This window comes from Phocoena phocoena, chromosome 2, assembly GCF_963924675.1.
Source record: "Phocoena phocoena chromosome 2, mPhoPho1.1, whole genome shotgun sequence".
NCBI lineage: Eukaryota > Metazoa > Chordata > Mammalia > Artiodactyla > Phocoenidae > Phocoena > Phocoena phocoena.
Window position 1 is genome coordinate 108,215,507 of NC_089220.1, and position 13,580 is coordinate 108,229,086.

Sequence of the window (13,580 nt, forward strand, 5' to 3'; positions counted from 1 at the left end):
CCATAGTGAAAAACAGTTTATACATAAAACATGCTGCCTTTTATGTATAGAGTATATGTACAATGTATTAAGGTAGAATGTAAAACAAATTTCTAACCAGATCACAGTCAAAAAGTTTGAAAGCTACTGCTTTAGAGAGCTATTTCTCAGCTAGTAAAATCCTTGTGAATACACCAAGAAAAAGGAGGAATTTGTGCTCTTTTTTTCTGATCCATTCATACACTAATTTGGCCATCTGTTCATGCAGACTCTAGTCAATCCTGTTTTTTATAGCAACTCCCATTAAGGGGTGGTATTTTTTATTTTGCCACCAATGTTGCCACCAACCAGCTTCTAGATGAAAACCTGGCAAGGAGAGTTGAAGGACTTGGGGTACTGAACCACAATACACCTGTTTTTTATGAGAACTCATTACGGTGAGATATAGCCTGAATATTCTAAATAACTACTGGTAGGATCCAATCTTCATCACTTCAGAATCTATTTTAAGAATCTGTGCAGTTAACTAATTGGTAGTTGAATCTCATAATACTTTAATTGACCTGTAATATATTATTTTGAAGCCTCTTACTTGTTTCAGCTTCTGGACACCACCAATAACCAGAATATCTATCAAATTCTTCTTGAAGAACAAAGGTAGCAACTCCAGCTGATCTTGGATCCTCTTCCATGTTGGCTAGCTCTAGACAAACATAAAAGCAAAATTATCACAGAAGTTCTCTATCTTTTCATAGGTACAAAGCAGAATGATTCCATTTATTCTGAAAGGCAGCTATAGTATAGTGGTGAACTGTGGAGCTAAATGGACTGAATTCAAATCTGAGTTCCATCATTTACTAAATGACTGACCCTGGGCAAAGCACCTGATCACGTTCCACTGCAGTACCCACATATAAATGGGAATAAGAACCTACCTTATATGGTTGTTATGAGGATTAAATGAGTTATTTTACATAAAGTACTTAGAAAAAAGCCTGAGCCATAGTTTGTGTTCCATAAACGTTAGTTATTATTTTCCCATTTAGCTAGGACCATGGGAAAAAGAATACATGTAAAGGGTCATGGTGACCTTTTACTCTCCTACACAGAGAAGCACATCTTTAGACCGAGAATGGGGTCTAACAGATCATGTAATTCACCATTTCTCCTCCCTCCCCTTCCTCTTATTTAACCAAAGCAGATGAGCTTTTATCTGTTTTACACCTAGGTTTCCAGCAAATAGTCTGAAGGGAACTCTTGCTTTAAAAACAAAATCTAGGGATTTCCCTGGTGGTCCAGTGGGTAGGGCTCCACACTCCTAATGCAGGGAACCTGGGTTTAAGCCCTGGTCAGGTAACTAGATCCCACATGCATGCTGCAACTAAGAAGCCTGCACGCCGCAACTAAGACCTGGCGCAGCCAAAATCAATCAGTCAATCAATCTAAAAAACTACAAAGTCATAATTATGTAAGATTTCATGACATGGGAAAATGTTTACAATATACTTGAATTTAAAAAAGCATATTACTAAATGACCTGTATACTGATTCCATTTATAAAAGTGTAATACAAATACATATTTTTTAAAGTGTCAGGATATAAATCAAAATGTGGTCCTCTCCAAATAGTGAGACTATGAACAACCTTTTTAAAAAGAATTGCTTTATAATTTACAAAATCTTAAGTGTACTGTTTACTCTGAAAAATGCATATACTTGCATAACCACACGCTATCAAGACACAGAATATTTCCAACACCCCAGAATGTTTTCTCATGCCCCTTCCCAGTCAATGTCCATTCCTGCCTCAGAAGCAACCACTGACCTGATTTCTATCACCATAGTTTAGTTTTGAATATTCCAGAATTTCATGTAAGTGAAATCATACAGTATACACTCAGCAACTGTGTTTGTTGCTGAGTGGTATTTCATTGTATACCACAGTTCTTTTATCCATTCATCTGTTAATGGACATCTGAGCAGCTTCTAGTTGCTATTATGAATAAAGATGCTATGATTATTCTTGTGTAAGAATCTATGTGGACATGTGTTTTCCTTTCTCTTGAATAAAGACCTAGGACTGGAATGGCTGGGTACTGTAAAAAATTTATCTTTAAATTTATAAGAAACTGCCACACAGTTTTCCAAAGTATCTGTATTATTCTATACTCTTACTAGCAATGTATGAAAATTCCTCTCCAACATTTGGTGTTCTAACGGGTGTGTAGTAATATCTCGCAGTGATTTTAATTTTATAGGCAGGTTTCACTGTATTATGTTCTCTTATCTGTATTTTCTGTATGTTGTCTGAAACAAATGTGCAATATGAACCAATGACCCCTTATCCAAAAATTTTGAGTCCAGAAGTGTTTCGAACTCAGAATTAGGGGGATTTTTTCATATTCACACATCTATGCATAATTATGTCACTCTCCAGCAGGGTAATCAAATACCCTGTAATCAAATATACTAATATTCCTGCAGCAAATTTAGGAATAGGCACACTAAGTAGGATTAAGATTATAAATATCCTCAGGTCAGTTCAGGTCAGGTTTTGCCACCAAATGAGTTTTAGCACCAACCTAATGAAAACTAACCTCAGTTTTCAGTTTCTGAATTTTGGAATTAATGAGATAGCCAAAACCAGCACTCAGTTTTCTTGGATCTTTCAACTACTCCAAAGTTATACCTTCCATACTGCTTTGTATTTTGTTCTCCTTTAGATGTGAGACTATGTATCGCTCATTTATATCTCCCTATCACTTACTACAGACCTCAATTACTAAGATTACTTAGATGAATAAATGGTATCATCTTGTTCTCCCAATAAGATATGTCCTTTGAGAGTAGAGGTTGGTATTAAGTTACCTTTAAATTCCTCTATTATAGGAGGCAGAGAATAAACAAATGCACATGCCAACCGACTACACCCACCCCAAAGGAGACTTTCACGTGGAAACCTACTGTGAATAAGAGGGGTAAGAGTGATGTTGCTTACTCTCTACCTACCTTTCTATCTAGGGCTTCCCTGGTGGCGCAGTGGTTAAGAATCCACCTGCCAATGCAGGGGACACGGGTTCGATCCCTGGTCCAGGAAGATCCCACATGCTGCGGAGCAACTAAGCCCATGCGCCACTACTACTGAGCCTGCGCTCTAGAGCCCATGAGCCAAGACTACTGAAACCTGCACGCCTAGAGCCCGTGCTCTGCAACGAGAAGCCACTGCAATGAGAAGCCTGCGTACCACAGTGAAGAGTAGACCCCGCTCACTAAAACTAGAGAAAGCCCGTGTGCAGGAACAAAGATCCAATGCAGCCCTCCAAAAATTAATTAAAAATTTTAAAAGATGGTCTATTTCACATGTTCAAAAAAAAAAGCAGTACACTATTTCCCATCTTTCATTTGTATAAAAGCTTTGGAGAAAAACATACACATCTTTTCTGTGCTTTCAGTACTGCTTAGCATTATTATAGTCACTTCAATAAAAATTAAAAATTTCCACAATACAGAAAGTTTTATTTTTCCTATTAGGACAAAATAACTAAGCAGGCTCTGCAAAAAGGGGAGACAAATTTTTAAGTAGTTCTTATAGTGTGTACTAGATTTTTCTGTTTGTTTCCCTAAAAACAAGATTAATTTTTTAAATTAAATTTTATTTTAATCAGAACAGTTTTGGGACTTCCCTGGTGGTCCAGTGGTAAAGAATCTGCCTTTCAGTGCAGGAGACGCAGGTTCGATCCGTGGTCGGGGAACTAAGATCCCACATGCCACAGGGCAACTGAGCCTGTGAGCCGCAAACTACAGACCCCACGCGCTTTGGAGCCTGCTCACCACAACTAGAGAGGGAACCCGCACGCCACAACTAGAGAGAAGCCTGTGCACCGCAACAAATAGCCCGAGCACCGCAACGAAAGATCCCGCATGCTGCAACGAAGATCCCGTGTGCCACAACTAAGACTCTACACAACCAAAAATACAAATTAAAAAAAAAAAAAAAAGAACAGTTTTGGGGAAAATTCTGCTAGCCTTATTAGGCTAAAAGAACAACCAGGTCAGAGGTGCTACTGTTGTGCTGTCTGAAAATGACCCTTAAAACAAGGGAGCATTATATAGGTGGTACATACCAGTTATCCACTATACTTTTGTCTTTTTTCATTTTAAAGATTTAAGTTTAAAATATAAAGATCACCCAGCAAGTTTCAATTGGAAAATGTAAGCAAAAGCAAATTAAAATTTAAAAATACTTTTCAGGAAAGTAGATTTGAAGAACTTGAATTACCGTTGTGCACATACGTAAGCCTCCTTTCTTCTCTCGTTACAATGTTGGATATCCATATATCATTGCTATGTATAAAAGCAATCCAGTCTGGATCCGCTGGGCATAATTTTGGATCCATCCGAATGTTGGGACAACTAGTCTCCACTAAATTGGGCCGTAAGGGTTGTTGCTAGAAAAGTAAACAACATTTAAAGGCATGTATCAGGCTGATACATATTTGTTTACCAGCGCCCTTCCTATAAAACGAATACTAATCCCAAGTATAATATCAACTATAATAACTGCTCTCCAGAAAAATGTACTTTCATATGCCTTAACTTATAAGAAAGGACTCATTTTTTTTCTATGAATTAATAAGCATAACAGGAGCAGAAATAAAGACAAAATAAGAGCACTTCATAAATTCTGTTGTCCAAACCTGTTTAAACAGAGTAATTATCGTTTGTTACATGCTTTTATTAAACACTTATTTGACTATTTCACTTATTAAATATTTCTAATTAATTTTACCAGTATAAAATAATTTGCTCATAAAAACGTAATGAAAGCTAGAATCGTCACAAGTCTATTAGAAGAATAGTTCTGATATCACATTAAAATTGCCTAGAATAAAATCAAACATTTAAAACCATTTACTGAGATGAATCAAGCTTTTAGTGGAACCAGAGGGATTGCCCTGTGATATCATTATCTTCGAATATCCACCTCAGCACTTACTCAAAAAGTGGCACTGATGCCCTTTACTAATTCTTCCTACACAGCAAGTGTTTTTAGCATTTTAAAAATTGTATACTAATGTCACTGAAAAAATTATTAATTCTTAAAATTGGAAATTAATACCCATATTTCTTGTTTTCTTTACTACTAAATTAGTAGTAAACAATTAGTGAAAAGAATTTTTTAGTTTGTTTAATTACCTTTCTGATTTGGACACAAATAACTTCAGGACCCAAAAACAGATTTATCAAGTAGTAACATCAACTTACAGTAAATCCTTGTGGCCCTCCATCTTTTACATGATAAATTCCACTACCAGCTTGAAATAGAAATGTTCCACTTCCTTGGTGATAATCATAAGAAGCAATTCCAACTGTTCCGATTCGTTTTCTTTCTCTCAATAGTTCTTCTTCTCGAGAATACATTCCATAGTCCAGTGTTGCCTAATACAGAAAGAAAGTCTCACATTCCAGTCTTCTGAAAGGTGGCTTTTTGCTTTTAGCACTGAAATTCTAGCATCTCCAATATTATTGGGTTTACATTTTGAGTGATCCCAAAATTTGCCCGCAACTTTAAACAGATTAATTTCAGGAAGTCTGCTGAAAAATTTCTTGGTAAAGGGTCCCTAGACGATTACTGTATACATTAGAGAGCAAGAATTAAGTCTCATCACCTTGGCTTGGCATTCAAGATCTTCTACAACTTAAATGTAATATAGCAGTTCTGCATGCACTTAAGAGCAGACTCTGAAGTCAAGCAGTTTGAATCTAGGCTTTGACTCTCAATAGAAGTCTGACTTTGGGCAAGTAGTTTAATTTCTTCCAAAGTAATTTTCTTCACTTTCAAAGTAGTAATAAATCATCTACTTCAGCTTTGTGAAATTTAACTTAGATAAAAATATGTAAAATGTTTAGCACAATGATTAGAACAGAGTAAAGTTCTCAAATGTCAGCTGTCATTAGTACCTTTCCACTAATCCACTAATTCTGCTTTAATAAAACCTTAGGTCAGGCTTGTCACACCACTGAGGTAAAACCCAATATGCGGTGTTCTGCTCCTGGCCTTTGTTCCATCACCCCCCGCCCACAGCCCACCCGAGGCCATTTTTCTTTCTATCCATCCAAGTTTTACTGATATCCCCAAACCTTAGCCCTAATTCAACATTGGCCAGGAAAGTTTCCTGATACACTATGGTGTACAGTGATCTCTTCTTTGAAATTTATGAGAGTTACTATCTCTTTTACTCATTTGGCTATGGTTTTGTTTTTCACTTTTTTTCAGTATTTCTGAGTAGAAATAGATTAAAAAAAAAACAACTTGAGAACAGAATCTGATTTTTGCTTTCCTACCTAAAGCATCTGTTAAAATCTCCCTCAAAGAATATTTGTAATCAATGATTGATGATGAAGGACCTTCCCAAACTAAAAATATTATTTGACACATATATAAAATTTAAAAATATATATATAAAAAAATCTAATAAGTGCTAGTTTTAAAAATTTACATCCACATCTTCCCTAAGAGTTCTTTATGATAAATAAGGGGATAAATAAAGGAATGGTAAATAAGGGAAACAGACGTGGTTTCTGCTACCAAGGACTAACACTGTTTTATGTTATGTTATGTTATTTTATTTTATTTGGCCGTGCCATGGCTTGCAGGATCTTAGTTCCCTGACCAGGGATCAAACACCGGCCCCCCACAGTGGAAGCGCAGAGTTCCAACCACCAGACTGCCAGGGAACTCCCAAAGGACTAATACTTTAAAAGTAGCCAAGTTCAGGGACTTCCCTGGTGGTCCAGTGGTTAAGAATCCACCTTCCAATGCAGGGGACGCAGGTTAGATCCCTGGTCAGGGAGCTAAGATCCACACATGCCGTGGGGCAACTAAGCCCGCATCCGTACGTTGCAACAAAGACCCAGTGCAGCCAAAGTAAAAAATAAATAAATAAATATTTAAAAAATAAAAAAAATAAAAGTAGCCAAGTTTATATATCCGGAAAAAACCATAATTCGAAAAGATACATGCACCCCAGTGTTCACTGCAGCATTATTTACAATAGCCAGGACATGGAAGCAACCTAAATGTCCATCAACAGAGGAATGGATAAAGAAGATGTGGTACATATATACAATGGAATATTGCTCAGCCATAAAAAAGAACAAAATAATGCCATTTGCAGCAACATGGATGGACCTAGAGATTGTTATACTGAGTGAAGTAAGTCAAAGGCAAATATCATATGGTATCGCTTATATGTGGAATCTTAAAAAAAAAGGGGGTACCAATGAACTTATCTACAAAACAGAAACAGAGTTACAGATGTAGAAAACAAACTTATGGTGACCAGGGGGTAAGGGGGTGGGGAGGGATAAACTGGGAGATTGGGATTGAAATATACACACTACTATATATAAAACAGATAACTAATAAGGACCTACTGTATAGCACAGGAATCTCTACTCAGTAGACTTTGCAATCAATGATTGCATTTAGGGCCCACCCTAAATCCAGAATTATTTCATCTTGAGATACTTAATTACATCTGCAAAGACCCTATTTCTAAACAAGATCACATTCACAGACACTTTTAGGACTTGGACATATCCTTTTGGTGGTCCCTATTCAAACAACAGGACATTATCAAGAAAGTAAACAACAAAAACTGCAAACAACCTGGTTAACAAAGTGGGCAAAAGACTTGATTAGACATTTCTCCAAAGAAGATACACAAATGGCCAATAAGTACATGAAAAGATGTTCAATATCACTAATCATTAGGGAAAAGCAAATCAAACCACAATGAGACACTACCTCATACTCATTAGGATGGCTCCTATCAAAAAGCCAGAAAATAGTAAGTGTTGGCAAGGATGTGGAGAAACTGGAACTCCTGTGCACTGCTAGTGTGAATGTAAAATGGTGCATGGAAAACAGTATGGCAGTTCCTCAAAAATATAAAAATGGAACTATCGTATGATCCAGCAATTCCACCTCTGAGTATATACCTAAAAGAATCGAAAGCAGGGACATGAAAAGATATTTGTATACCCATCTTCATAGGAGCATTATGTATAATAGCCAAAAGGTAGAAGCAATTCAAGTGTCTATTAATGGATGAATACACAAACAAGATGTGGTATATACATACAATAGAATAATATTTAGCATTCTGACACATGCTACAACATGGATAAACCTTAAGGACATTATGCTAAGTGAAATAAGCCAGTCACAAAAGGACAAATACTGTATGATTCTACTTCTGTGAGGCACCTGGAGTAGTCATACTCATAGGAACAGAAAGTAGAATGGTGGTTGCCAGGGGCTTGGCAGAGAGGTAATGGGAAGTTATTGTTTAATGAGTACAGTATTCCAGTTTTGCAAGACAAAAAGAGTTCTGTGGATGGATGGTGGTGATGCTTGCGACAATGTGAATGTACTTAATGCCACTGATGTACTAATGTACACTCAAAAATGGTTAAGATGATACATTTTATATTATGTGTATTATGTCCACAATTTTTTAAAATGAAGGTATAAGAACTTCAGAGTAAGGTAAATGAAGAATAGAAAAAAGGGGAAGTAACAAAAATGTCTTATCTCGATAAAGGAGAGATCAAAATGTGTTTAAATGTATAGATTTAAATTAATGATTATAGTACTAAATACTTGCCAAAGGTAATTATGGCTGATTTTCTACTAATAAATTAATGATTACTGCAATTAAAGAAAAAGATAAAAAGACAACCCACAGAATGGGAGAAAATAAAGTCCAGTATCTAGAATACATAAAGAACTCTTACAATTCAACATTAAAAGGACCCAATTTGAAATGGCAAAGGACTTGCACAGACCTTTTTTTTTTTTTAGGCCTCATCATGCAGCTTGCCGGACCTTAGTACCCCAAGCAGGGATCGAACCCGGGCTCCCTGCAGTGGAAGTGCATTGTCCTAACCACTGGAACACCAGGGAATTCCCCAGACATTTCTTTTCTTTTTTTTAAAATTAATTAATTAATTATATTTATTTTTGGCTGCTTTGGGTCTTTGTTGCTGCATGTGGGTTTCCTTCTAGTTGCAGCAAGCTGGGGCTACCCTTCGTTGCGGTGCTTGGGCTTCTCATTGTTGTGGCTTCTCTTGTTGTGGAGCATGGGCTCTAAGTGTGCGAGCTTCAGTAGTTGTGGCACGTGGGCTCAGTAGTTGTGGCTTGCGGGTTCTACAGCGCAGGCTCAGTAGTTGCGGCGCACGGGCTTAGCTGCTCCACGGCATGTGGGATCTTCCCAGACCAGGGCTTGAACCTGTGTCCCCTGCACTGGCAGGTGGATTCTTAACCGCTACGCCACCAGGGAAGCCCTCCCCAGACATTTCTTTAAAGAAGGTATACAAATGGCCCATAAACACATGAAAAAATGGTCAGCATTACTGGTCATTAGGGAAATGCAAATTAAATAACAATGAGATATCACTTCACATCCGTTAGGATGGCTATAATCAAAATGACGGACAACAACAAGTGTTGGTGAGGATGTAGGAAATTAGAACCCTTATACATAGCTGGTGGGAATGTAAAATGATGCAGCTGCTGCGGAAAGCAATTTAGTAGTTCCTTAAAAATGTAAACACGGAGTTACCACATAACCCAGTAATTCCACTCCTAGATATATACCCAAGAGAACTGAAAACAAATCTATACAAAATCTTACATTTGAATGTTAAAAGCAGCATTATTCATATAAGCTCCAAAGCTGAAACAACCCAACTTTATCCATAAACTGATGGATAAATAAGATGTAGTCTAGCCATACAATGGAATATTATTCAGTCATAAAAATAAACGAAGCATTATTACCTGCTATAGTGTGAATGAATCCAGAAAATACTGTGCTAAGAGAAAGAAACCAGTCATTAAGGCCCACATATTATACAATTCCATTTATATGAAATGTTCAGAATAGGCAAATCTATAGAGACTCAAAGTAGATTAGTGGTTGCCTTGGCCTGGGGGTACAGAGGGTGAAAGGATGGGGAATGACTGCTAATGGGTTTCTTTTGCAGATAACAGAAAGTTCTAAAATTAGATGGTGATGATGGTGACACAACCCTTTGAATACATTTAAAAACTATTGAATTGTATACTTTGAGTGAATTGTATGGTATTTGAATTATATCTCAACAAAGCCAGTAAAAAAATTTTTTTAACGGAAAAGCTTATTCTATGCTAACAGTAATCAAAAGGAAGCTAGAGGGACTATATTAACATCAAAGTAAACTTCAGAGTAAAGAATATTACTTGAAATAAAGAAGGTCATTTCAAACTAAGAAAGCAGTAGATTTACGAATAGGATATAACAATCCTATCCACTTATACCCCTAATAACATAGCTTCAAAATATATACTAAAGGAAAAACTAATAGAACTGCAATGAGAAACAGTCAAATCTACAATTATGGTTGGAGATTTCAACATTCTCTCTCAATAACTGATAGAACAAACAGAAAATCAGTAAAGACATAGAAGACTTTAACAATACAATAAACCAATTTGACCTAATGGTCATTTATAGACCCAACAAAAACAGAACATATATTCTTTTCAAGTGAACACAGAATACATACAAGGATGGACTACATTCAGGGCCATAAAACAAGACTTAAAAAAACTGAAAAGATTTAAGTCATACAAAGTATGTTCTTGGATCACAGTGGAATTAAATTAGAAATCAAATTTATGAAAAATATGCTAATATTTGGAAACTATATAGTACACTTCTAAATAACTTATCGGTTAAAGGGAAATAGGAAGTATTTTGAATTAAATGAAAATGGAAACACAACAAATCAAAACGTATGTGCTACAGCTAATGTGGTACTTAAAGGGAAATTTATAACATTAAGTGCCTATATAAGAAAAGAAGAAAGGTCTCAGACTAGTGACCTCAGCTACCACCTTATGAAACTAGAAAAAGGAGAACAAACAAAATCCAAAGTAAGCAGAAGAAAAGAATTAATAAAGTTTAGAGCATAAAATGATGAAATAGAAAAAAACAAAATGACAGAGAAAAAAAAATGAAACCAAACTGATAAACCCTTAGCCAGACTGATCAAGAAAAAAAAAAGGCTGGGAGTGGAGAAGACACAAATTACACAAAATATCAGGAATAAGAGAGGGACAACACCAAAAATTCTTACAGACATTGAAAAGATTAGGGAATATTATGAAACTTATGCCAATAAATTTGATTACTTACATGAAATGGAAACATTTCTTAATAGACACAAACAACCAAAGTTTTCTCAAAAAGAAATACATAATATGAATAGCACTACATCTAAGGAAGAAATTGAATTTGTAGTTAAAAACCTTTCCACAAAGAAAATTACAGGTCCAGATGGCATCACTGGTGAATTCTACCAAACAAATTCTAGAAAATTAAAAAGGAGGAAATAACTCCCAACTTATTCTGTGGCTAGCATAACACTATTACCAAAATCAGACAAATTTCAAGAAAAGAACACTACAGACCAATATTCCTCATGAACATAGATATAAAAAAATCTAAACAAAATATTAGCAAATTGAATCCAACAATATTTAAAAGGATAATAAGTAAGAACCAAGTGGGCTTTATCCCAGGAATGCAAGATTGGTCTAACACTCAACAATCAAGTGATGTTTTGTTTTACCGTATTAACAAATTAAAAAAGAAAAACCCTGTTCACAGCAGCACTATTTACAATAGCCAAGACATAGAAGCAACCTCAATGTCCATTAACAGATGAATGGATAAAGAAGATGTGATATACATACATCACAGAATCCAGAATACCACTCAGCCATAAAAAAAAGAATGAAATAATGCCACTTGCAGCAACATGAATGGACTGAGAGATGATCACACTAGTGAATATCATATGGTATCACTTATACATGGAATATAAAAAAAATGATACAAATGAGCTTATTTACAAACAGAAACAGACTCACAGACGTAGAAAATAAACTTATGGTTACCAAATGGGAAAGGTGGGGGAGGGATAAATTAGGAGTTTGGGATTAGCAGATATAAGCTACTATATATAAAATAGATAAACAACAAGGTCCTGCTGTACAGCACAGGGAACTATATTCAGTATCTTGTAATAAACTCTAAAGGAAAAGAATCTAAAAAGAATATCTATCTATCTATCTATCTCACTGCTGTACACCAGAAACTAACAAAACATTGTAAATCAACTACAATTAAAAAAAAAAAGTGAGAAAGCACTTAGAAAGTTAAAAAAAAATACTAGCAATGATCAACCAGAAACTGAAATTAGAAAACAAAGCCATTTACAATAGAATAAAGAAATATGAAATACTTAGAGATAAATCTTATGAAGGACTGTGCAAGACTGGTACATTGGTTGCCTGTACCCCTGAATGGGTGGGTAGGGGAGAATACAAACCAGTACAAGGAAACTTTTGAGGGTAATGACTGAGGTAAGGGTTTCACAGGTACATCATATGTACATCCAAATCTATCAAATTGTACACCTTAATATCTGCAGCTTTTTATATGCCAATTATACCTCAATAAAGCTTTAAAAAATGAAACCATATAAGAAACCATATAAAGCACTGGATGAAAACATGGATAAATTCTTTTATAACTTGGGTGTAGAAAAACTGTCCTATGACAGAAGACACAAATTCTTGAAACAATACCAAAAAGATGGATAAATTTTATCACACAAAAATCTTCCACATGGCGTGCGTACACACATGCACACACCATAAAGTAAAAATACAAATTACAGCTTCAGGAAAATATCTGAAACTATATCACAGACAAAGGGTTATTAATATCTCCAGTATATAAAAGGCTCCTAAAAATGAAGAAAAAGACCAATCACTCCACAGAAAAATGGGTTAGAGATAAAAGATGATTAACTTTGCCTACAAAAGAAAAGCAAATTAAACTACACTGGGATACCATTTCTATCTATCAGATTGGCAAAAAATCCAAATGTCTGACCACAAACTGTGTTGGAGAGTCTCTGGGAAAACAGGCACACTTATACCTTACTGATGGAAATTCAAAATGGCACAGCTCCTATGGAAGAAAATTTGATAATATCTAGCAAAATTACAAAACCATATACATTTTGGTCCAGTGACTTCAGTTCTAAGAATCTAGCTTAAAGATACACTGGCAAAAATGTAAAAAGCCCAAGCCATTTTACTGCACTACTATCTGTAATACAAAGATTAACTAAAATGTCCATCAAGAGGGAACTGGTTGAATATGATTTGTCTGTACAACACAACACAGATGTAAAAAGAAATAAAGATTATATATACAGTTGTCCCTCAGAATCTGTGGGGGATTGGTTCTAGGACACCCCCCACCCCCATGGATACCAAAATCTGTGGATGCTCAAGTCCCTCAGACTATAAAATGGCTTAGTACAGCTGCATCCAAGGATGCAGCTTAGTTCTGCATCCAAGGATGCTGAACCTGTGGATATGGAGGACTCACTATATATTCTTACGGAGTGATTTGAAGGATACATTGTTATTTGAAAATTGCAAGGTGGAGAAAATGTATACTGTATGTTACTAT

General features: G+C 35.7%; 1 protein-coding gene across 4 annotated transcripts in view; it reads right to left on the bottom strand.

Moving 5' to 3' along the window:
• Window positions 1-13,580, bottom strand: part of DPP8 (dipeptidyl peptidase 8) — a 51,967-nt gene that overhangs the window by 26,707 nt on the left and 11,680 nt on the right. For all 4 annotated transcript variants that reach the window (XM_065872855.1, XM_065872856.1, XM_065872858.1 and 1 more), the window contains 3 exons: window positions 5,245-5,418; window positions 4,259-4,427; window positions 572-682 (listed from right to left, as the gene is read on the bottom strand). In XM_065872855.1, the coding sequence (XP_065728927.1) occupies window positions 572-682; window positions 4,259-4,427; window positions 5,245-5,418 (454 nt within the window). The remainder of the gene's footprint in view (window positions 1-571; window positions 683-4,258; window positions 4,428-5,244; window positions 5,419-13,580) is intronic.